Source organism: Notothenia rossii (genome assembly GCF_949606895.1).
Source record: "Notothenia rossii genome assembly, chromosome: 7".
NCBI classification, from domain to species: domain Eukaryota; kingdom Metazoa; phylum Chordata; class Actinopteri; order Perciformes; family Nototheniidae; genus Notothenia; species Notothenia rossii.
This window is the reverse complement of record NC_136905.1, coordinates 16,173,051-16,197,204: the sequence shown is the minus strand read 5'-3', so window position 1 is coordinate 16,197,204 and position 24,154 is coordinate 16,173,051. Positions and strand designations below refer to the sequence as shown.

General features: G+C 43.3%; 2 protein-coding genes and 1 long non-coding RNA gene across 6 annotated transcripts in view; 1 reads left to right on the top strand and 2 right to left on the bottom strand.

Moving 5' to 3' along the window:
• vwde (von Willebrand factor D and EGF domains) overlaps positions 1 to 3,066 on the top strand; it is a 30,307-nt gene extending 27,241 nt beyond the window's left edge. For all 3 annotated transcript variants that reach the window (XM_079693146.1, XM_079693145.1, XM_079693144.1), the window contains 6 exons: positions 289 to 384; positions 999 to 1,094; positions 1,195 to 1,290; positions 1,500 to 1,595; positions 1,783 to 1,880; positions 2,414 to 3,066. In XM_079693146.1, coding sequence (XP_079549272.1) covers positions 289 to 384; positions 999 to 1,094; positions 1,195 to 1,290; positions 1,500 to 1,595; positions 1,783 to 1,880; positions 2,414 to 2,428 — 497 coding nt within the window. In that variant the 3' untranslated portion in view covers positions 2,429 to 3,066. The remainder of the gene's footprint in view (positions 1 to 288; positions 385 to 998; positions 1,095 to 1,194; positions 1,291 to 1,499; positions 1,596 to 1,782; positions 1,881 to 2,413) is intronic.
• A 4-nt stretch (positions 3,067 to 3,070) lies between these two features.
• Positions 3,071 to 6,893, bottom strand: seraf (Schwann cell-specific EGF-like repeat autocrine factor). 2 transcript variants are annotated; one of them, XM_079693142.1, is made up of 6 exons: positions 6,856 to 6,893; positions 5,588 to 5,817; positions 5,101 to 5,196; positions 4,671 to 4,775; positions 3,812 to 3,907; positions 3,071 to 3,392 (listed from the first exon to the last, which is right to left on the bottom strand). In XM_079693142.1, the coding sequence occupies exons 1-6, from the start codon at positions 6,876 to 6,878 to the stop codon at positions 3,280 to 3,282; spliced, it is 663 nt and encodes a 220-aa protein (XP_079549268.1). In that variant the 5' UTR covers positions 6,879 to 6,893; the 3' UTR covers positions 3,071 to 3,279. The 2 variants fall into 2 exon arrangements, with proteins under 2 accessions (XP_079549268.1, XP_079549269.1); XM_079693143.1 differs by lacking the exon at positions 6,856 to 6,893 and adding an exon at positions 5,922 to 6,230.
• A 4,097-nt stretch (positions 6,894 to 10,990) lies between these two features.
• Positions 10,991 to 12,356, bottom strand: LOC307012912. Its single transcript, XR_013800765.1, has 2 exons — positions 12,252 to 12,356; positions 10,991 to 11,109 (listed from the first exon to the last, which is right to left on the bottom strand). It is a non-coding gene; the product is annotated as an uncharacterized lncRNA (long non-coding RNA).
• Between the last annotated feature and the right edge of the window lie 11,798 nt (positions 12,357 to 24,154).

Here is a 24,154-nt window from a genome sequence, read left to right as displayed (position 1 = left end):
GGTTACATCTGTCACCAAGTGTATATTCACAATGCATCTACATGAGGTTTCTATTGTAAAGTTTCCCTGAGAATTAACACAGCCTTGTTATTTATAGACTCCCTTGCTGGCTGGCACACCATTTAATCATAAGACAAACTACTTGCATTTAATAAAACAATACATCTGATGTAACACAGGAAAATATACAGGCTTTTTTTGGTCTGCCTTACTGTATACTTACAATTTTAAGAAAAACTCTAAACTACAAATCTGTATAATCTAAATGTGTCCTTGTGTCTTCCTCAGCTGTATGTAACCCCGTCTGTCTGAATGGAGGAACATGCATTAGGCCCAACATCTGTGCCTGTCCCGGCGGCTTCTATGGCTCCCAGTGTCAAATTGGTAAAACTCATGTTTATTTATCACACTGACACATCTGACTGCTCTGCTGTTCAACCCCAGAGAAGGAGTGTGCAGAAATCCTGTATCTATTTAGGTCAGATTATTTGAGGTGGTAGCTTGCGTGAAAAGACAATACACTACAGTAACAGTCAGCGTTAAAGAGATGTATTAGTTAGCTGATACCGGCTTTTTATGTAAACTCTATCAGTCTACCTGTGATATAATGCAGTTTCCCTGCAGCTGCATCCAATCAGAACCTGTCAATTAATCAATTTAAGAGCTTCACGTGTCTCTCAACATATACAATGTTGGTAACCAATCTGCAAAAACCATGAAGAACTTCCTCTTTCTGGGTTTGAATTTAGAGTTTGTGATAAGTCAAATATATTTAATAAATAAAGAAACTTGCAGAAGTGTCAGCAAAGTGAACAGCATACTTTAAAAAGATCTGAGACTCGGTTGCAATGCTGAGTTTACTTTCACCAAAAATACATTTATAATTGGCTGAATCATGCCAGCCCTTACTCCCTCACAGTACAGGGTCAGGGGCTTTCTTCTTGTACAGTAGAAGAGGATGGATCATTTTTTCAGTTTAATATGATTGTGTTTTTCAGCTGTGTGCAGTCAACCTTGTAAGAATGGAGGTCAGTGTATGAGGAACAATGTATGCTCATGCCCTGAAGGCTACACAGGAAAAAGGTGTCAAAGGAGTGAGTAAACTGGCATGTTTTAAGTCTTATTTAAAGTGAAACTCGTCACTGGCAGACCACTCCCAATATCTCACCCTAATGTATAAAAATGGTATTGCAGGTGTCTGTGAGCCAATGTGCATGAACAAAGGCAAGTGTGTAGGACCCAACACATGCTCCTGTGCATCAGGGTGGACAGGGATGAGGTGCAACATACGTGAGTGACTCCATGTTTTATTTATACACACCAAATATAGCAAAAGTATATTTAAAATCTTGAAATGATGTATTTAACCTGCATTTGTTACAGTTCCTTTAATCCATGTCATTGTTAAAGGCAAGCGTTCAAGTTGTGTCAGATCTTCTACCCACATGACGAAACGGCTGTAGACTGAGTTCAGCCTCACTCTGTTTTTCTCACTGTAGCTGTCTGTCTGCAAAAGTGTAAAAATGGTGGCGAGTGTTTGGGACCAAACACCTGCCACTGTCCCTCCGGCTGGGAAGGTCTCCAGTGTCAGACACGTGAGTTCATTCATGATAAAACAAAGGATATTCAACACTGTACACTCGCCCCCTGCCATAACTTTATTTTTTACTAATTTGCTTTTTGTTGTCAGGATAAACGGACAAATGTATTTGATCACTTTATTCTTTTGATTATTTTTTGTGTCACACATGTTAACTCCTGTAAAATTGATCCTCTCCTCAGCGGTTTGTAAGCAGCGGTGCCTGAACGGAGGCAGGTGTGTCCTTCCTGACTACTGCTACTGTCGGAGAGGCTACAAGGGCTTCACCTGTGCTACAAAGGTCAGAAAAGGATCCCTAATTTATACAGTACAGGTCTCTGTGTAGCCCAGGGGGTAGCAATACGAACTCCAGGGTTATATTCCCACTGGGATTTGTTAGCCCCATATTGTGTCACAGAGCTAATTAACTGTTTTTCTGAAAGATAAATGTCCAGCAATGATACAAAATCTCAAGACAGCCATCTGATGGTTGAGAGACCGCATCACAGATGTGTTCTGTGACAGGTTGAAAATGCAGTCTGAAGCATACCACTATGTTTTTGCTGGAAGAAAACACATATGTATTCACCGGTTATTCATTGTAAACTGAAGTATACAAACAAAATGAAGCACCGTGATTTTACAACGGTTATCTTTCAGAATAAACTTATGCTCTGCTCTATGGTTTCCTATTACAGGACACCAAGAAAAACAAAAGGCACCAACTTGGACTTAGGCTTCAAATAAATGAAAAGGCCACCTTAGATGTATCTTTAAACATAGCATGGAAAATCTAATGATTCTGTGTATTTATTTCTGTTTGCAACTTTACAGGCATCACAAGCCTGATGGAGGAGAAATTGGAAGATAGGAGCTACACAATGCACACAGCAAGAGGAGGGCATCATAAATGGTTGTGACTGTGCAAATGTGAAGGCTAACAGGGGGACATGATGGATTGCACTTGTCTGCTCTGTATATCACTACCTCAAGGCTCACAGTAGCACACATCTGGTAAAGGCATCAGCAGAGACTTTCCACATATGTGAATGTTACTGTACAGTATTATGTAAAATGAGTAGATGACAAATCTGTTACCTTGATAATTCATTCATAAAGTGTAGATTATCACCAATAGGTTTTTAGCTTTGGATGTTTCACTATTTAGCCGAATTAAAACTTTGCCAAACGGCACTGTTTGTTTCTCACTGTTCAAATGCCGCTTTATTGATTATGGCTCATGTAGAGGTTCACATCAGGTACTTGTTTAAGACTGAAGATATGGTGAGTTGAAATGATTTTTTCAGTTTTGCTTTCATTAATATATTGTTTGTGGGGGCTGAGTAATTACCATGTTTTGGGGATATATATAGGGTTTTGTATAAAATAAATATCAGACAAAATGACACTGTGGTACAAGTTATGTGACAAAATAAAGAATGTCCAAGTTATGTGCTTTTGTTTTGATAAAATGATCTTGATTTATGCACATCTCTTTGATTCATTTATTGGCACAAGCTACAGTACAGTACATATCATGTTTATACAGTCAAGTGAGAACACTTAAAAAGTTCAAGATTTCTTAAAAACAACAAAATATAGTAGAAAAAATTAAAAAACTACATGTTTCAGCTAAATCATTGAATCGTCGACATTTGCATAAAGCCTCTTTTTGGGCTTCCGTGACCTTTGACTCGGCACTAGTGGGACTTCTTCCTCTCCTCGCAGAGAGGGCCAGAGAAAGGAGGGCGGCAGCGGCATTTGTCTGGAGAAATACACTTTCCTCCATTCAGGCAGGACTTAGTGCACACAGCTTTAGCAGGGACAAAAGAAACAAAACAACGTGTTTAATCATTTGTAAAACCTAAGAAACAAGTATCGTAGTTTATAACTAGAGCTTGTAAATCCCAACACTACAAATCCAGAAACTGAGGTGCGAATCATTTCCAGGTCTGGGTTTGTGTCACATCTGGCAAAACCCTTAGCTAGGAATGTTACCTTAGCAGATTTACACATTTGACTTATACAGTTATCAGCTGTTTGGCAGACTGATAGCTAACATTTCTCTTCAGAGGAAGTTGAAGACAGTTAGCAGGGATCCTGCGAAAGCACAACCAAATCTATAAAGAACAAAACTTTGAATGGATGGGAAAGGAAGCGAAAATAAATCAGGCTTGTGAATGCATTCATGCATGTGGAAGTGTTCGGTCTTTGGGAGCAGGTTGAACTCACCAGTGTGGCAGGCACCACCCAGCCATCCCTCCGGACAGCTGCAGATTCCTGGAGCCACACACATTCCCCCGTTCCTACAGCCTTGTGGACAGATAGCTGCACGGGAAAGAAAATACATAGAAAGACATTCAGCATGCTGAAAAACAAAACAATCTGAGCTCACATTATCTGGATTGAGAAAAATTTCTAGAGGAATAAATCATTTGGTTTAGCCTGGCTCTGCCTGAAGGAAACAAAACCAGTCTACCCAAACCTCTAAAGATATACGATTGAACACATCTCGTTTGTGGAATCCAAACAAAAACTGAAGCATAAAAACAATATGTTGCGGTTTGACAAAGTGTGTGTTGGTATATTTCTTAGCCAGCGTAGCCGTTACCCCCATGTCCATGTTTTATGTTAAGTTAACAAGTAACGCACATCTCATTTAATTCTTAGCAAGACAGGGAATAGTCATATATCCCGACCCAACATGTGAAGACTATTTTATCTTTATAGCAAAAATATATGAGGTAAATAGGAAAAGGAACCAATTTGCTTCTTAGCTTTATTAAGTTAATCTCAACCAATACCATTGTTGGACATTTCTGCTATGCGCAACTTGAGCTGCACTTTACTGCCAATACAAATGTTTCATCCATTATTAACACATCATACATTTAAATGTAATTCATAACAACTGAGCTATGAATAGCTGGTTTCCATTCTGAAAGCAACTTGGAACCAATACCATAAGTATTTAAAATGTTTTAGTGTGCTGCTGAGGATGAATAGCTCCTGCTGAGAGACCAGCTCCATTTGGTGACTTTGACCTTTGGTGTCAACAGGGTAATTAGATACGATCATAAAATGTACAGACCATCTTGGCATTTTGAGCCGGTCCAGCTCGAGGGGCAGATACACTTGGCCACTCCGTTAACAGCGTTGCATTCCCCTCCATTCCAGCAGCCGTCTTCACACGTCACTGTGGAAAGAGACACAGATCACTGTGATAAGCTGGATGATGGTTTCACTGTCCTGTACTTAAGTATTTTGTCAACACTTATTTTAGAAATATTTAACTTAATCACATTCCTAAATCCCCCTTGTCCTGGTATTTGTCTTGCAAGCCAACAGATTTATCTCCTAACCCTTACAGTACCAGTTACTACAGGATTGATGCAGAACAAAATGCATTAAGAATAATCTTGACAATGAAATAAAAAATAGACAAGAACTTAACAACTTCCAAACAATTGTTGAACCAACAAGATATTTAAAATTACAAATAACTGCAAACAAACCCTTACCTTTGTGACAGTATCGTCCTCCATATGCTTGAGGACATCTGCATTTTCCAGGACGAAGACACGTTCCTCCATTCTTACATTTGGGATAACAATTGGCTGCATTGACACAAAATGTTGACATTAACACTCAAAGTGTGAATCTTAAATATTGTAAAAGTTAAAGTAGAATAAGTCATTATGATGAAGAGGTATACCATATGCTCTCTTTTGGTGATTTGGAAATCAAGATTCTTAAACTCAATATAGGGCTACATTCAGTATCCTGACAGAAACCTAAAATAATCTGCATTTCAGTGACATTACAGTCTTATAAAATGCATTATGTTTGTAAATTTAAGAGCATGACACTTGAAAAAACGTATTTCTTCTACTAGAGGAGGAACATAGCTATATAAAACATGTAGGCTATTGTATATTCTACTGACACTTTTCTAATAAGAGAACATACATGCAGGTAAAAAACAAAAATAAAAGTTTGTAACATCACCATACTGGCAGGTCTCTCCTTCATAGCCCTTGGAGCAGAAGCATGTGTTGTTGCGGATGCAGACGCCTCCGTGTTTGCACGGCGGTTCGCATTTCGCTTTTGGGTCAAAAACGAACCCGACCGCGACTCCTCGGGGGGCGTCCGAACCCGCGGCGGAGCAGAGAGCGACCAGGGAGAGCAGAAGAAACGCTGAACAGAGACCCACGAGACCCATGTTTAGTGTTTTGTTTCTGGGAGAGAGAAAGAAACAGATAGGGGTTGAGGAGATGGAGGAGAAAGTACCGAGAGACCTCCCCACGACGCCCCCGCTGTGCACACACGGACACTACAGTACCGGAGCGAGCAGTCGTGGGCAGGGGGGCGGGAGAGAGCGGTGAGGGGCCGGATGATGTGGTGGGGTTGGATGCGTCGTGAGTTTGGAAAGTGGGCGCGTCACACAAACATTAGTTTTTGCTAATTTAGACGCTGGACATGGGTTGCCAACTCTCATGCATCTGGCGTGTGACACACGCTTTCACTCTCAATATCCCACTCACGCTGCCCAAACTATTCTCACGCCAAATACAAGATGAACCGGCGATCGTTTTTGGTTGGTTATTTACTATGTTGAGTTGACAGCTGCTCAAGCTGTCGATCCACTCCCTTCCCGCCCCCACCACTCTTAACAACGTTAACAACAGACAGCAGAGCAGTGGGAGCCGGTTGGTCAATCCCCGACCCGTATTGCGCATGCGCAGATCTAAGATCCAGTATAAATGATACAACAGTAAAAGTCTGCTGCTTATTGTTCTACTAGGCCAAACTAGAGTCAAAGAGTATATGGGAGTGAGAGTGTGTTAATCTGTGGGTCATATATATAGGCCTCTCACGATAATTAATTTTGTTGGATACATTTTCCAGGAATTGATTGCGATAAACGATAATATTGTCGACACCGTTGTATGACCATTTTAGACCACTGACATAATGATAATATATAATCAGTGGCATTTTTATATGTACAAAAGTGGTGGGGCACAAAAAACGTAGATGTCTATATAAGCTTCTGCAGTGACGTGCAGTGAGGTTCATGGCTGGTGAGGCACTGGCACTGACTCTTCAGGTTTACAAATATTATATTTTGACCTAAATCAAAATATAATATTATTTTCAAAAGATTTTTTTGTCTGATGCTTCGATAATTTTAAACAGACAGTTCAACAAAAGGAAACCCCAAAAATGTAATTTGATCATTTAAATATTGAATTGTTATAAAATTGTCGTCTTACCTTGACTTGAAGATGAAGTCCATTTGCCTATCCTTCTGGACAAAAATCTCTATTACTTTTTTGTAAAAGTCCTCCTTATCTTCTTGTAGTTTCAAAAGTCTATCATAAATCTAATCGATAGATTTATGATTCGAAAATTATAAAAGTAGGGTCGACATGTGGATATTATCCGACGTTTCCCATAGATCTTATTTTGAGCTATTTTCTAAAATCCTATGGAGAAATCTCATTGCTTTTTTGTCGAGGGACGCCATGCGCAGCTTACTTCCGGGTTTTAGGACGCGTCACTGCACCTCTCTCCTCTCCTATTCACACACACCACACTTTTCGCAACACAGCTGATCAGCTCTGAATTATGTGAGATGACGTATGGTGGGGATGGGCAGCTCAGTGCCCCTATGGTCATTATTTTTTTGTCACACACATTAAATAGGACAATACTCTGAGCATGCGCAGTGTAGTTTTTACAGTCACCGTTCACTTAGATTCTTAGGTTGCGTTCCGATAATCCAAAAATCAGCTCCTAAATTCTAACCCTATCTCCTATTCCTTGACCTCTGAGTGAAACGTCACGGGGTTAAGGGATAGTGGATAGGAGAATTCAAAAGGACTTAGGAGAAGAGACTGCGGTAGAGAATCCGAATGCACTTTCACTATCCAACGTGTTTATGATGTGCCAGCGGACGTCATGAATGTGCGTCTGCTGCTGTAGGGAAACTATGGAAACTTCAGTTTTCTATACAACAGACTACAACATGGATGTTTAATAAGAACGAGGGACTACTGTAAACTCATCTCGAGACTCTGCACCATGCTCTGATGCTGTTGTTTTATGCTTTATGAACGTGGACAACAGAGAAACATATTCTGGTATATACATATGTTGTCTTTTTGATGGTTGGGTTGTCGAATCCTGGATTTTGCATTCATTCGTCACTTATTTTTCAGTTAATTTTTTATTTAATATATGTTTTTATTTAATTGTGACGTCCTGTCTGTATACTTGTGCTTGTACTTGTGCTTTACAATGTATTGTTTATTTTTACATCAAGTGCTTGAGGGTGAGATTAATATAATCTTTTTTATTTTGGGTGGTGCTTTTTATGAAAAGCCTGGTTGCCACGATACGCACCCCTTGCTATCTCTGACATGTGTCACATACATGAAACTTGCTCCATTTATTGGTACTAGTCCTACAACTATACCCAAGTGCTTGAGGGTGGGATTAATAGGAGCATCTTTTTTGGGGGGGCGCTTTTTATGGCAGGCCAGGGGGTGCATTTCACGACGGGGGTGCATAATTTGACACAACACCGGTACTCAGTAAGAAGTGCCGGTACCACACTGGTAAAAATCAGAAGTGCTGGTACTGCGTACTGGCGAGTACCGGCCCAATTCAAGCACTGCCTAAATAGTGAGTTCTAAAGCTACAGTAGCATTGTGAGCAGGCCCGGTTCTACGGGGGTGCATAAGGGTGCATTGCACCCTCAGTTGAGTCGTTATGCACCCTCCATTTGAAAAATGAAAAGTGAAAAAAAAATGAAAAGTGAAAAAGATTACATATATAATAACAATAATAATAATAGTAGTAGTAATAAGAAGAAGAATATAGTTGAAATAAAATAAATTGTAATTGTGGTTAAATAACATTGTCTGCTGCATTTATTCGGTCAATTTAAACGGTAAGTAACGTTATGTCAGGTGCGCGTGACCTGTGCCGCTGCGCGTTCATCATCTGCAAGGTACTTACACAGCAGTCAATGATGGACATCAGAAAATGGTTAAAACAACCAGCCCTTATCGCCAGCAGTAACACTGCATCTACTGCAGGTAATAACAGTTCAGATGATGGGGACATTACGTTACCCGCGGCCACTGTCGTGGACACTAACGCCCGCCTCGCCCACGGAGGCGGAGCAGCCGCAGCCGTCTTCGTTGGCCCAAACACCGCCACCCCTCTGCGGCCCGCAAGTGCCGGAGGACCTCGGCAAAACAGAGCCTGCCCAGGTATACAGGACTGTCTCAGAAAATTAGAATATTGTGATAAAGTTCTTTATTTTCTGTAATGCAATTAAAAAAACAAAAATGTCATACATTCTGGATTCATTACAAATCAACTGAAATATTGCAAGCCTTTTATTATTTTAATATTGCTGATTATGGCATACAGCTTAAGAAAACTCAAAAATCCTATCTCAAAAAATTAGAATAGTTCCTCAGACCAAGTAAAAAAAAAAAGATTTATAACAGCAAAACACAATCAAACATTTGAAAATGTCCATTAATGCACTCAGTACTTGGTTGGGAATCCTTTTGCACGGATTACTGCATCAATGCGGCGTGGCATGGAGGCAATCAGCCTGTGGCATTGCTGAGGTGTTATGGATGCCCAGGATGCTTCAATAGCGGCCTTTAGCTCATTAGCATTGTTGGGTCTGGTGTCTTTCAGCTTCTTCTTCACAATACCCCACATATTCTCTATGGGGTTCAGGTCAGGGGAATTTGCAGGCCAATCGAGGACAGTAATGCCATGGTCAGTACACCAGTTACTGGTGGTTTTGGCACTGTGGGCAGGTGCCAGATCATGCTGGAAAATGAATTCCTCATCTCCATAGAGCTTTTCAGCAGACGGAAGCATGTAGTGCTCTAAAATCTCTTGGTACACAGCTGCATTTACTCTGGGCTTGATGAAACACAGTGGACCAACACCAGCAGCTGACATGGCTCCCCAAACCATCGCTGACTGTGGGAACTTCACACTGGATTTCAAGCAACTTGGATTTTGCTCCTCTCCAGCCTTTCTCCAGACTCTGGCGCCTTGACTTCCAAATGAAATACAAAACTTGCTTTCGTCTGAAAAGAGGACTTTGGACCACTGTGCAACTGTCCAGTGCTTCTTTTCCTTAGCCCAAGTCAGACGCCTCTTCCGTTGTCTTGAGTTCAGAAGTGGCTTGACCATGGGAATACGGCTATTGTAGCCCATTTCCCGGACACGTCTGTGAACAGTGACTTTTGATACCTGGACTCCAGCTTCAGTCCACTGTCTTTGAAGCTCCCCCAAATTCTGGAAGCGACTCTTCTTCACAATGCTGTTAAGGCTGCGGTCATCTCTCTTGGTTGTGCAGCGTTTCCTGCCACATTTCCCCCTTCCAACAGACTTTTTGTGGATGTGCTTTGAAACTGCACTCTGTGAACAGCTTGCTCTTTGAGAAATTTCTTTTTGTGTCTTACCCTCCTGATGGAGGGTGTCAATGACGGTCCTCTGGACAGCAGTCATATCAGCAGTCTTCCCCATACTTGTGATTTAGTTTACTGAACCAAGCTGAGTGTTTTTCAAGGCTCAGGAAACCCTTGCAGGTGTTTCGAGTTAATTAGACGATTCAAGTGATTCGTTGAACACCCTACTAGTATACTTTTTCATGATATTCTAATATTTAGAGATAGGATATTTGAGTTTTCTTAAGCTGTATGCCATAATCAGCAATATTAAAATAATAAAAGGCTTGCAATATTTCAGTTGATTTGTAATGAATCCAGAATGTATGACATTTTTGTTTTTTTTAAATTGCATTACAGAAAATAAAGAACTTTATCACAATATTCTAATTTTCTGAGACAGTCCTGTATTTAAAAAAGTACCCAACTCGCCTGTACAGTGGGGTGAGGCACTCATTTTGCAGCTCATGGTTTCAAAACAGAGATTGGCTGGAATATTCCTGTAAAAACAATGCCATCTTCTTCTATGCATGTAAACATTTCGGTTCAAGTAAGTCAGATGCCTTCACCACAACTGGCTACAACAGCTGGCGCCATGCTCTTGTACTTGATAAGGGACTGGGAAGGCATGAATCAAGCAAAGAGCACATAGATCCATAGATCTCTTCATTTTGCTCTCAAAGTGCACCAGATTGATGCTTTTAACTTCAATATTTAAATAAAAATGTTGGACCCTCCTAGAGGAGTTGAGGACCCCCCAGAGGGTGTTAGGTCCACTCCCTACTTATAAAAATAGCACTTTACCACTGCACCCTCTCTAATCTCAGATGCACTCTGAGTCATTTTGTTCTGGAACCGGGCCTGATTGTGAGGCTGACCGTTGAGCGGCCCGACCAAGCAAGGAGACAGAGGCAGAGAGTTCAAATATAACCCGGTGTGGGCATTTATTAAATCATGGGCACATGATTCACAGCCTCAATATGACTGTTAACCGTGAACACAGTCACCAGCCACAAGGATCTCACCCACACTAAGAGCCTAAATACCCATAGACTAATCAAGCCAACAAGACGGGGGGGGGGAAATACAGTGTCTTAAGAATCTTGGCTTTCTCCTTGGATCTCCACTCGGTGTTTCTGCTTCCCCTTGTGCAGCATGGTTTCCTCAGAGGGTGCTGTGATGTCGAAAAGAAGCTTCTCCTTCTTCCTCTTCGGGATCTGATTCCTTTTTGCTTCTTTGGGTTCATACTTATGTTGCAGCTCCTCCACTCTGAGCTGCAGTTTGATCTTGTCACTCCGAGTCTGTCTGAGCAGCCGTTCAGATGAGTAGAGCTTCCTCTTCAGCTGAGCGGGATCCGCCCGGGACCGCTGCAGCAGAGTGGCTATCTGCCCCTTCATCTCGATGAGCTCCCTCTCGCGTTCCTCCTTCTCCTCCGTCCTGCACTGCAGGTGATGCTGTAGGCTGCTGTTGACCTTCTCCAGCTTCTCAGAGGCCGCTCGCTCCAGTTCACTCTTCATCTGGCAGTTATTCTCCTCCAGAATTTTCACCAGCTCCTCCTGCTTCGATTTTTCTTCCTCCTTTCTGGCCTTCTGGGCCGTGAGCTCTGCCTGTCGCTGTCGCTGTCTCTGTCTCTCCAGCTCCTCCAGCAGCTGACGCTCCATGATATGCTTCGCCTCCTCCTTCTGTTGGTTTTGACGGTCCTGCTCCCGAAGCTCCATACAATACTCTACTCTGCTGCATCCCTTTGTTTCCTCTTTGGGCCCGGTCCCCATACCGGACCTGTTGCTGTATCCGTAAAAACTGCTGCTCTCTGGCTGCCTGAGACTGCATGAGTAATATCATCATCTCCTTTAGTTCCTCAAACTTGCCCCTTGGTTTACCAGCCGTGGCCCCCTGGTCAGCTCCAGGCATAGCCACACCGTCATCTGGCTCCTCTCTTTGATCGCTCTTCTTTCCTCTCGTCATTTTCACCTCTTCACTTGGTAAATCCCACATCTGACACCAATTATGAAGCTGACAATTGAGCGGCCCGACCAAGCAAGGAGGCAGAGGCAGAGGCAGAGAGTTCAAATATAACCCGGTGTGGGCATTTATTAAATCATGGCCACATGATTCACAGCCTCAATATGACTGTTAACCGTGAACACAGTCACCACCCACACTGACAGGAAAAACAGAGCCTAAATACCCACAGACTAATCAAGCCAACAAGACACAGGTGAGGGGGGAGGAGACAACACAGGGCACCAGGTGAACACAATCAGTGGCAACAGACAAGACGGGAAGGGGAACACTTTTCGAAATAAAACCAGGGAACAAATCAACATACTTCGCCAAATATTAAGCTATATTATCCGTAATGGAGGCCGAGATCTATGGCCCCAGAGATCACCTCCGTTACAAGCATACACAAGGAGTTGTTAACATCTGATCAATCACATTTTCTCAGAGGTGGGAGAAGTACTCAGATCTTGTACTTGAGTAAAAGTATTCAGATCTTGTACTTGTGTAAAAGTAGAAGTACCAGAGTGTAGGAATACTCTGTTACAGTAAAAGTCCTGCATTCAAAATGTTCCTCAAGTAAAAGTAGAAAAGAATTATCATCAAAATATAGTGAAAGTAGCGACAGTAAAAGTAGTCATTGTGCAGATTGGTCCATTTCAGAATAATATATATGATATGTTTTATAATGATTGATCATTAAAGTGTTCTCAAAGCTGGTAAAGGCAGCTAGTTTGAATGCATTTGTATACTGCAGGGTAGCTTGGGAATTTACTCCAGGTGGAACTAAAGTCTCATTTAACACATGTTTATATTTCACATCATTCATCCAGATCTGTAGAGTAACTAAAGGTATTAAATACATGTAGCGGAGTACAAGTACACCATTTACCTCTGAACTGTAGTTGAGTAGAAGTACAAAGTAGCATAACATGGAAATACTCAAGTAAAGTACAAATACCTCAAAATTGTACTTACTGTAAGTACAGTACCTGAGTAAATGTACTTCCTACCTCTGAATTTACTGATATAATGTGATCATTTAATTTTCATTATTTTCAAATTCACGGTGTAGATATTTTAATAGCTAGTGATACCTGGATACTATAACTAATTTATAAAACAATGAAACAAGTTTGTGTGCTTCAACCTTTTTAGTCTTTTGTATTTAGCTATACATAACTAACCTAATAACTGATAAAGTACTGTATGCAATATTCCATCATGATATTGGTGGGAAAACACACATTTTGATGTTGCATGTTTTGAATAATATTTAAAAAATGTGTCTGTGAGAGCCAACCCCTTTGTATTTATTTTAAAAATAACAACAAATCAATCTGAATCAAACAACCAATCAGTGCGTCTTTGTGTAGAAAGTGTATCAAGTTAATGGGTATTTATACTTCTTCCTTTATTAAGCTGTATTTTAGGCCACAACGAGTCAGAATGCATTCTCGGGTTTCATTAAAAACCTTACTTTACTTCTGTCACGTCCCTTTTTAACTTGCATCAAGACATTCATATGTGTCCTAATACACTTAAGTCACTTTCTCTGTTGATTTTTTGTTTTTGTTTTATAGGAAGGGACCTGCAAAAACCCAGATAGACTTTATGATGAGGGGGAGAAGAGTATCATCGGAGAACAGCTTGATCAACATGAGTCTACAGCCACGATAGGAAAACCACACACCTGTGACCAGTGTGAGAAGAGTTTCTGGAGTTCAGGGATATTGAAGGTCCACAAACGTACCCACACTGGAGAAAAACCTTTCACCTGTAACCAGTGTGAGAAGAGCTTTAACCAGTCAGGCAATTTCAAGGTCCACCAGCAAACTCACACTGGAGACAAGCTTTTCACCTGTGACCAGTGTGAGAAGAGCTTTAACAAGTCAGGCAATTTGAAGGTCCACCAGCGAACCCACACTGGAGAGAAGCCTTTCACCTGTGACCAGTGTGGGAAGAGCTTTAGCCAGTCAGGCGATTTGACGATTCACGAGCGAACCCACACTGGAGAAAAACCTTTCACCAGCGACCAGTGTGAGAAGAGTATCACGGACTCACGCTCATTGAAGCACCACCAGATAATCCAAACTGGAGAAAAACCTTTCATCTGTGACCAGTGTGGGAAGAGCTTTAGCCAGTCAGGCGATTTGAAGATTCACCTGCGAACCCACACTGGAGAAAAACCTTTCACCTGTGACCAGTGTGAGAAGAGTTTTAGGCAGTCAGGCCATTTAAGGGTGCACCAGATAATCCACACTGGAGAAAAACCTTTCATCTGTGACCAGTGTGGGAAGAGCTTTAGCCAGTCAGGCGATTTGAAGGTTCACCTGCGAACCCACACTGGAGAGAAGCCTTTCACCTGTGACCAGTGTGGGAAGAGCTTTAGCCAGTCAGGCGATTTGAAGGTTCACCTGCGAACCCACGCTGGCGAAAAACCCTACTCCTGTGACCAGTGTGAGAAGAGTTATACCGGGTCAAGCTCTTTGACGAGGCACAAGCAAACCCACACTGAAGAAAACCCCTACTCCTGTGACCAGTGTGAGAAGAGTTTCAGGGACTCAGACTCATTGAAGCGTCACCAGATAATCCACTCCTTTGACCAGTGGAAGAAAGAGTTCAGGGACTCAAATAGTGTGAAGCTCCACCAGCCTACCCACACTGGAGAAAAACCTGACGTCTGTGTTCACTGTGAGAAGAGTTTCAGTGGACCAGACCAAATGGGAGAAAACCTTCATTAGTGCACTGAGACTGTTCAGAAAGAGTGAGGTGGACTGTTTGACACAACTCACTGTTAAAAGATGTTGTGTGGATTTTAAAAGTTGTTCAGATGTTCTCAATAATATTCAAATGAATGCACTTAAGTTGTCAACTTGTATTTTTTTCAACAGCAATAACACACACAAACTTACCTAAAGAACAAGGCACCACAGTCACTTAAATGTAATATTGTTATAAATATGTGGTCATTTAACCTGTTTAGCCAACACAGTCTCACTCCCTGATAGTCCAATAGCGACGCTATTGTAAGTGATCTCTACAATAAAACAGTTTAGTGCCTGATATTAGGAGGATAATGCAAAACAGACAAACTAATAAGGCTTTATTTAAACACTAAAGAATACTTTAGGTTAAGGTCTTCTTTTAAATAAGAAAAAAGCTTTGGGGGTATCTACAGATAAATATTAAGCCTACTTTAAGTCTAATATATTGCATGGTTTGTTTTGGAACTTGACAATCAACTTTCCTGCAATGTTAACTATGTTGAAGCACTTATTTTAACCAATATTATACATATTTATCATACTCTTATAAGATGTATGTAGATAGAATAAGAAATGTGCAGAATACGACAGTTTAATGGTGGAAGTATACACACATATTGATAGATGTCTTGTAATGTCCACTGTTGAGGAACCTGTGACCCAAGTTTTTAATTCATTGCATAACTACACCGTAGTTGTGTATGATGTGTCAATAAACCTTAGAAAATCTTGAAATCTTGAAAGGGATGTGCAAAATAGCAATTATATACACAGTCTTTAATGAACGATTAGAGAATAACGAGTAATGAATATGCAGATAAATATTTAGTCTTCTCAAGCACCCACTACCAAATATCTCACCCGATTGTTGGCACTTGACAATCACCTTCACTGAATTTTACTCAGGCGTAACTAAAGTCGGATTTAAGGGTTGTTTATATTGCACATCATTAATCCAAATCTGTAAAGTAACTAAAATAAATGTAGTGGAGTAATGTGGAGTTATTTTTATATAACATTACAAGACTGATTCTTATTATCGTGTCCACAAGGCAGTCAGTTACAGGGCTTGGTTAGATGTGGTTCAGCCACAGCTGAACACATTGCTGTCCCTTCTCATTAAACTCTGCCAAGTCCGATGTTGTGCAGGGTTGCTCCAGCAGGGGGCATATCAGGAGGTGTTGCATGGTTTGTGGTTCAATGCCGCAGTCACACACAACGTCCCCGTCATTTAGGTATCCCCATTTGGCGAGAGTGGCTTTTGCACGTCCAACACCAGGCCTTATTCTGTTTAGGCATTTCCACACTGCGTAGTTGGTGTCTGCTCCAGGGGGCAGTGCCTCGCTCGCCTTTAGCTCCATTGTTGTTGCTGATGGGAGGTTGTCAAGTCTTTCTTCCCACCGAGTGACTCTTTCATTACAAGACTGATTCTTATTATTACATGATATGCTTAATGTGCTCATGAGATTGCTATGACTATAGAATAAATAGACACAATCACTAATCCCAGGTTCTGATGGGTTAGATACCAACGAGGGGAATAGTGAGAAGAAAGTTTAGCTTGCAATATTGAAAGTAGCAATGTCGAGTGCAGAGACTGAGAGAACACAAAGAGGTAGTCAGAACAGCACATCGCACCGGCCTTGACTTTGTATGGGAGCCGCGCTCCCCCGCAAAGCTAGGAAGCAACTTTATGGTTTCCCACTATTTCTGAAGAAACGTTAGAGAAAACAAATTAGTATGACGGTGCCAGAGTAGGGAGGGACTTCCACAGGCCGGCCGAATGCTGATTGGAGGATCGTGTTGCCAAGAGACTCTATCTGAGTCTGCGCACCAACCAAAGAGAACCAAGTCTAAACCATGGTATCTCTTCAGCTAGTCTTGACCAATCATAAATGTACGGGCAACGCCCTGTGTAATAAAAATGTATTTACGCACGAGGTTCGAGGCTCTTGACGGATTTGGTGGTTACAGATTACAGCTTTGCTGCCTGTGATTCCCAAAGAAGTGATGAGTCCTTAGCCAAGTGATATATATATTTTGCTCTCTTTACAATAAATAGTTAAACTTAGAAGTTGTCTGTCTTTTCTGGAATTCTGAACCCAACAAAATGGTGACCCACGACGTGGTTCCAGAAAGACGATTGGGAACTCCCGTCTTCGAGTCCGAGGGACTGAAGGATGGCGGAAACCTCCTCCGGATTCCTATCAATACTCACAGGGCCAAAATCAAAAGGTAAGCAAAAGCCTGTTGTATAACTACCAAAATTCGCAGTGGAATAGTGCGTTGATGTTGTGATCAGGGGAGCACAGGTTCAAACCCCACTGCAGTCAGCATGTCGTTGTGTCCCTGGGCAAGACACTTCACCCCAAATTGCTCCTGTGGGGGATTGCCCACAGTAATGAAAGTCGCTTTGGATAAAAGTGTCTAAAAAGTGACATGTAATGTAATACATTGTTAAATGACCAATACTGTTGATGCTGTTTGATTAAAAGAACAGAACAAATAGATAAAAAAGTGTGAAATAAGGAGAGGTTTTGTAAAATGGAGAAGCCAGAATGAAAAGGACAAAGAACGTATACAACAGGGTGTGGCACATAAGAGAGTAATTATAAATTAAGGTTTGGCTCCATATGCTGGACATATTGTATATTATTTTAGTCATAACTATACCACTGTGTTCAAATTTAGAACTATTACATTTAACACATATTTGTATATTTAAAGCATTACACATACATAATTTTGATCAGAAGTAAAAAAGGGATTAGTAATTAATCCATAATAATTTAAAGAATCTTTAGAGTGTAAACAGATAGGGGAAAACACATTTTTACACTCAAACAATTTGCATGTCTGGATTATGAACAGGGCATTTAGATAATACGAATAAGTATTAATAATTATAATAGAAAGAAAAACAGGCCTACTCTTGAGTCAATTTACATTGTTGTGATCTGTTAGTATGCTCTCTGCTGGTTTTTACTGTTGTTCTAACAGTAGGATTTAAAATATTGGAGAATATGTGGGGATTTTCTTCTTGTGTGAAATATATGGAGCTTTAAATGTGTGAGTATTTCATTTTGTAGGAGAAAATGGTTAACTGAAAAAGTTGTTTTGAGTAAATATGTTACAAATGGTTGAAATAATTTTTTTAAGGGAGTTTTGTAATATCATTAGGAGACATTCATTGTGTTGTTAAGATGGCATTTAAGAACCAAGACAGATAGTATGATTAGAAAAAGACAGAGTGGAAAGGGTGGGATTTATTTAACCTCAGGTTGCAAGAATTTCTATAGGTAATGCGTCCCGAGACCTGGACTCTCTCTCTCTGCCTGTCAGACGGCTAAGACCCCGATCCGCCTGAGCAAACAAAGACCTAACCAAAGCAGGAGACTCCTCCTTCTCCATCGAACAGACAGAGAACCACAGCTGAACCAACAACAACAAGACTGCATCCAGAACTGCATCCAGAACTATCTCCACCTGTGGCAGCCAAAACCAAAGCTCCATAAAACAGCAAAGAGACTGTAAAGGAGGTACAAGAGCAGTACAAGAACAGTGGCATGATGGGGCTGCAGATGTAACTGGGCAGATGGCTGCCTCAAAGAGTTACAGCGGATGGATTCAAGAGCTGATGGACAAAGGGGGAGAAGTCAGAATCAGGGGAGTTGGTCGAGCAGAATGTGAGGAGGCCGGGGTCACAGCTCGAGATAAACCAGAGGAGACGGGAAGGGAGTTAATCGGAATGAGTGAGTTTGCACATAAACACACTTATTCAAATAAAAAGAACCACATTTAAAGAAATTGAATTGATACATAAGTAAAGATAACAAGATGTATTACCCATGAATTAATTGATAAATAAAAAATAGCAGTAAAGAAGAAACTATTAAAGTAAAATGAGAAAATAATCCTAAAACACACTGAAGGTACTGTGGGATAAAGGGGGAGACATGATGAAAATATTCACTACACTTTAAGCAGTGGGTGTTTGAGTCAAGAGTACAGAGTATAACAAATTCTTCAATCTTTTCATCATGTTTAGAAATTATTCTTTTAGAGTTTTTATTCATCTGTGAATTTGGTAGAGATTTAATTTGTTACAGTATCAATCTACAGTTTAAAGGGAGAGTTTTAGTAACCACTCTATAAGATCAGACAAATATTTATTTATATAGGTCATGATGAAGGGAAAAATAGTTCTAAACAAAATATAGTATTTCAATTTGAGGTATTGGTTTCACCATTGTGGCATATATTACTACATGATAACTTTTTATGGGGAAATAACTGTTGTTTGTGTTACGATATCTGAGAGGACCCAAACGCAGGACAAGACAGAGTGTTGGAAAAAGGTTTATTTTGAGGTGGAGGAGCTTGGAGAGTAATCCGGCTGGAAATGGCGACTGGTGGCGGCTGGTGATGACAGCACGGCGGCCGGAGAGTGATCCTGGAGCACAAGAAGAACACATAAGAAGAATATACTGTGTTGAGGAAAATAGCTAATAATGCTAAGGCTAAGAAGGCTGAGAGTTTTACCACTGTGGGTTAAACAATGATCTGGCGCTGACAGGTTGTGGAGCCTCCGCTGATATGGCATTCGTAAATGCTGATGGGAATAAGGTGTGTAGTGGGGGAGGGTGCACAGCTGATTGCAGCAGGTGGAGGTTTGAGCCGGGAGCCAGGAGTGACAGCCACCACGCCCACACAAACACAGACAGGGAAAGGGAAAACAAACACAAGGGAGGCGGCTGGAAGTGCACAGCCACCACAGTACCCCCCCCTTAAGGGACGACTCCTGGCGGCCTACCAGGGTTATCCCGGTGGAAGTCCCGTACCAGGGACGCGCCCACGATGTTTCGCCACGGAACCCAAGACCTCCTCTCTGGACCATAGCCCTCCCAATCCACTAGATATTGGAATCCCCTTCCACGGCGACGAACGTCCAACAATCACCTGACGGTGTAGGTTGGGTGATCATTGATGATGCGGCGGGGTGGGTGAACACTCACTGGAGGAGACAAGGGGCTGCTGGCAACAGGTTTTAACAGAGAGACGTGGAATGTCGGATGAACCTTCATGTGTGGGGGAAGCTTGAGCTTGACTACAGAGGGATTGAACAGAGTCGATGATGAAGGGGCCGACATTAAGGTGGCCTGAGTTTCTTCGACTCTGTTTTGAGTGGGAGATCTTTGGAGGAAAGCCAAACACTCTGACCTGGTAAGTAGTTGGGGGCCCGGGGTCCTGTGGCGGTCTGCGATGAGGCGGTTGCGGGCAGCGGAGCAGAGCAGGGCGGCTCGGGTGTCCTTCCACACCTTACGACAGCGACAAAGGTGGGTTTGAACGGAAGGAACCGCAACTTCCTCTTCCTGGGCACGAAACATGGGTGGTTGAAAACCCATGGCACAATGAAAAGGTGAAATACCTGTGGCTGCATTTGACAGGGAGTTGTGGGCATATTCGATCCATGGCAGATGTGGGCACCATAACGAAGGGTTCCTGAAAGCCAAACACAGCGAAGTGCCGCCCCCAGATCCTGGTTGGCACGTTCCATTCGTCTGAGGATGATGGCAAGATAACAGACTCACCGATGCTCCCAGAGCCTGACAGAAGGCCTTCCAAACGTTGGAAATGAACTGGGGACCCCTGTCAGAGACGATGACGGGGATGATCCCATGGAGTCGAACAACATGGTTGACCAGAAGATCTGCAGTCTCTCGGGCTGTGGGAAGTTTGGGAAGAGCAACAAAGTGTACCATCTTGAAAAATCTGTCCACAATAGTTAGGATGATGGTATTCCCTTGTGAAAGTGGAAGTCCAGTAACAAAATCAAAGGCCACATGCGACCAAGGGTACTGGCAGCGGGCGAAGCAGGCCAGAGGGAGATTGGCGGGAGGACTTGGCACGGGCACATACTGTACAGGCAGCAACAAAGGCCCTGGTGTCTTGAGCCATGGAAGGCCACCAGAACCGCTGTCTGAGTATAAACAGTGTGCGATGGACACCAGGATGACACGAGAGACGGGAGGTGTGTGCCCACTGCAGGACCTTGGAGCAAACAGAGGTAGGCAAAAATAGACTATTAGCTGGGCAGTTACCTGGGTTAGGCTGCGCCCGCTGAGCCTCCTTAACCAATGACTCAATCTCCCAGATAACAGCCGCCACCACGCAGGAGGCAGGCAGGATAGTGTCTGGAATGGCAGCTGGTCCTTCAGAAGCGAACTGGCGAGAGAGAGCGTCCGGCTTGAGGTTCCGTAACCCTGGATGGTAGGTAAGGGTGAATGAGAAGCGGCCGAAATACAGGGCCCATCGAGCCTGAGGGAGTTAAGGCGCTTGGCAGATTGGATTTACGCCAAGTTCTTGTGGTCCGTCCATACAATAAAAGGGGGTTCAGCTCCCTCCAGCCAGTTCCTCCACTCCTCTAGGGCGGCCAGCAGCTCTCTGTTACCCACGTCATAGTTCTTCTCAGCTGGAGTGAGGCAGCGAGAGAAAAATGCACAAGGATGCAATTTTTGGTCTCGTTCCGAGCGCTGGGAAATAACTGCCCCTACCCCAGTGTTGGAGGCATCGACCTCCGCAACGAACTGGCGAGAGGAATCAGGGTGGATGAGCACAGGGGCAGTGGTGAAGAGTCTCTTTAGCTCTGAGAAGGCTGCATCGCACTCTGGGGTCCAGGAAAAACCAGTTGTAGGGGAAGTGAGTCTGGTTAAAGGGCCCGCCACTCTGCTGTAGTCCCTGATGAAGCGCCAATATAAATTGGCGAAACCAAGAAACTGTTTGAATCTGTTTAACTGAGGTTGGTTTGGGCCACCCTGCCACCGCTTGGATCTTATCAGGGTCGGTCCTAAGCTTTCCTTCATCAACGATGTAGCCCAGGAATGAGACTGTTGACATGGAATTCACATTTCTCTGCCTTCACAAAGAGTCTGTTTTCCAGGAGTCTCTGCAGCACCTGCCTGACATGGATAATGTGCTCCTCCTTGTTACGAGAGAATATGAGGATGTCATCCAAGTAGACAAAGACTGAACGGTTGAGGAGGTCACGGAGCACATCGTTCACCATCGACTGAAAGACTGCTGGGGCATTCGTCAGTCCAAAAGGCATCACCAGATACTCGAAGTGACCGAGTGGTGTGTTAAAGGCCGTCTTCCACTCGTCCCCTTCTCGGATTCTGACGAGGTGGTAGGCATTGCGGAGGTCCAGTTTGGAAAAAATGGTGGCTTCCTGGAGGGGTTCAAAGGCGGAGTTTAATGAGGGGTAGTGGATATTTGTTTTTTACAGTGATGGCATTAAGACCCCTGTAATCAATGCAGGGCCGCAGTGAGCGGTCCTTCTTGGAGACGAAGAAAAAACCAGCACCGACCGGGGCGGAGGATGGGCGAATGACACCGGCAGCCAGGGAGTCATGGATGTAACTCTCCATGGATTTTCTCTCAGGGCGAGACAGGTTGAACAGACGTGAAGAAGGCAGAGGGGCCCCGGGAAGAAGGTCAATGGGACAGTCGTAGGGTTGATGAGGAGGAAGAGAAAGAGCTCGCTGTTTACTGAACACCTCTCCTAGGTTATGATATTCAGTGGGGACAGATGACAGGTCAGGCGGCTCGATCTTGGGTGGTGGAGAGGCGGCTTCTGCTGGCGGTAGGGCAGACTGCAGGCATGAGGATAAGCAAAAAAAACTCCAACTAATGATTTTGCCAGTTACCCAATCAATCTGGGGGTTGTGTGTTCTTAACCAGGGATGGCCCAACACTATGGGGGCATGAGGTGAGGAAATTAGGTGAAACTGAATAAACTCACGATGGTTTCCAGACAGAATGAGGTTTACTGGCTTGGGCCAGGAATTTTCCATTTAGAGCATTAGCATTAAAAGGTGAATCTAACACTTCGCAGGAAATTCCTGACTGAGCTGCAATGTCAATGTCCAAAAAGTTCTCTTCCGCCCCCGATTCCACTAAGGCGAGCAGGGGTAGGGACTGTTGGTTTGCAGCAAAGCACGGCTTCTAGCTGCGTTCTGGGTTGGGGGTTGAGAGAGAGAGAAGGGCTCGCCAGAATCCCCACAGCTACTGACGAGCCTGACCTTTTGTATTGGCAGATTAGGAGAGGAGGAAACGAGATGACTGGTTTGGCTGCAATAAACACATTCCCCAGCCTGGATCCTTCTAGCACGCTCAGATGGTGAGAGGCGGGCCCTTCCCACTTGCATGGGCTCATCTCCAGGGGGCGAGACCGAGTAAGGAGTCGGGAAGGATCCGGAGATTGGGGTAGTGGCAGTGCCAATTTGGGGATCAAGTGAGGAGTAGCTGGGATTGGGGTGACGGTGACGGCTATTCCTATTCCTACGTCTCTCTCTGAAGCGATTATCAATCTTGATGGCTGTGGCAATTAAATTATCCAAGCTAACTGGATCATCCCTAGCAGCTAGCTCGTCTTTAATTGCTTCGTTCAGCCCCTGAAGAAAAACATCCTGCTATGACTCTTTATTCCAGCCTGAGTCGCCAGCAACTGTTCTAAACTCAACTGAAAATTCGGCTACACTACGGGAGCCCTGCCGGAGAGAAAGAAGGCGCCTGGAAGCGTCCCTCCCCCTTACCGGGTGATCAAAAACTTTTTTCATTTCGGAAATGAAAGTATCATATGACCAGCAAATTTGTGGCTGGCTCTCCCTAATAGCTGTAGCCCAATCTAAAGCACTCACCCTCAACAGACTCATTACATATGCTACCCTAGCCCCATCTGTGTGATAAGTACTAGGCTGCTGCTCAAAAACGTACACTGGAACAAAAAGGCTCTACAAATACCCAAATCTCCAGCGTCTCGCCCCGGTGTGGGAATGACTGCCTCTCGTAGCTGATGGAGGGGTGCGGCAGGAGGGGGGGGGGCTGTCGGCCGTGCAGCGGGCTGCGGGGGAGAAGACTGAGGTGAGCAGTTCTGCTTGCGTGCTGATCCTTTCTACGTTAGTGGAGAGGTTCCGGAGAGTCTCCACTACTTCACGGAGAACCGCCTCGTGATGCCCCACGAGAGCGCCTTGATTGGCCAGGGCCTGGCTGAGTTCGTCCGCAGTCTTTGACCGGTGGCCTGTGTCCGCTGGGTCCAGATCGTTCTGTTACGATATCCGAGAGGACCCAAACGCAGGACAAGGCAGAGTGTTGGAAAAAGGTTTATTTTGAGGTGGAGGAGCGTGGAGAGTAATCCGGCTGGAAATGGTGACTCGTGGCGGCTGGTGATGACATGACCGGAGAGTGATCCTGGAGCACAAGAAGAACACATAAGAAGAATATACTGTGTTGAGGAAAATAGCTAATAATGCTAA

What these genes read in the sequence shown, in the direction of transcription:
- seraf (XM_079693142.1), bottom strand. Translation starts at nt 6,878, where the DNA reads ATGGACTTCATCTTCAAGTCAAG. An exon ending in AGGAGAGACCTGCCAGTATG is followed by an intron (nt 5,197 to 5,587) that starts GTGATGTTACAA and finishes GTGTCAATGCAG; the next exon opens with CCAATTGTTATCCCAAATGT. An exon ending in GGGTGGTGCCTGCCACACTG is followed by an intron (nt 3,393 to 3,811) that starts GTGAGTTCAACC and finishes TCCCTGCTAAAG; the next exon opens with CTGTGTGCACTAAGTCCTGC.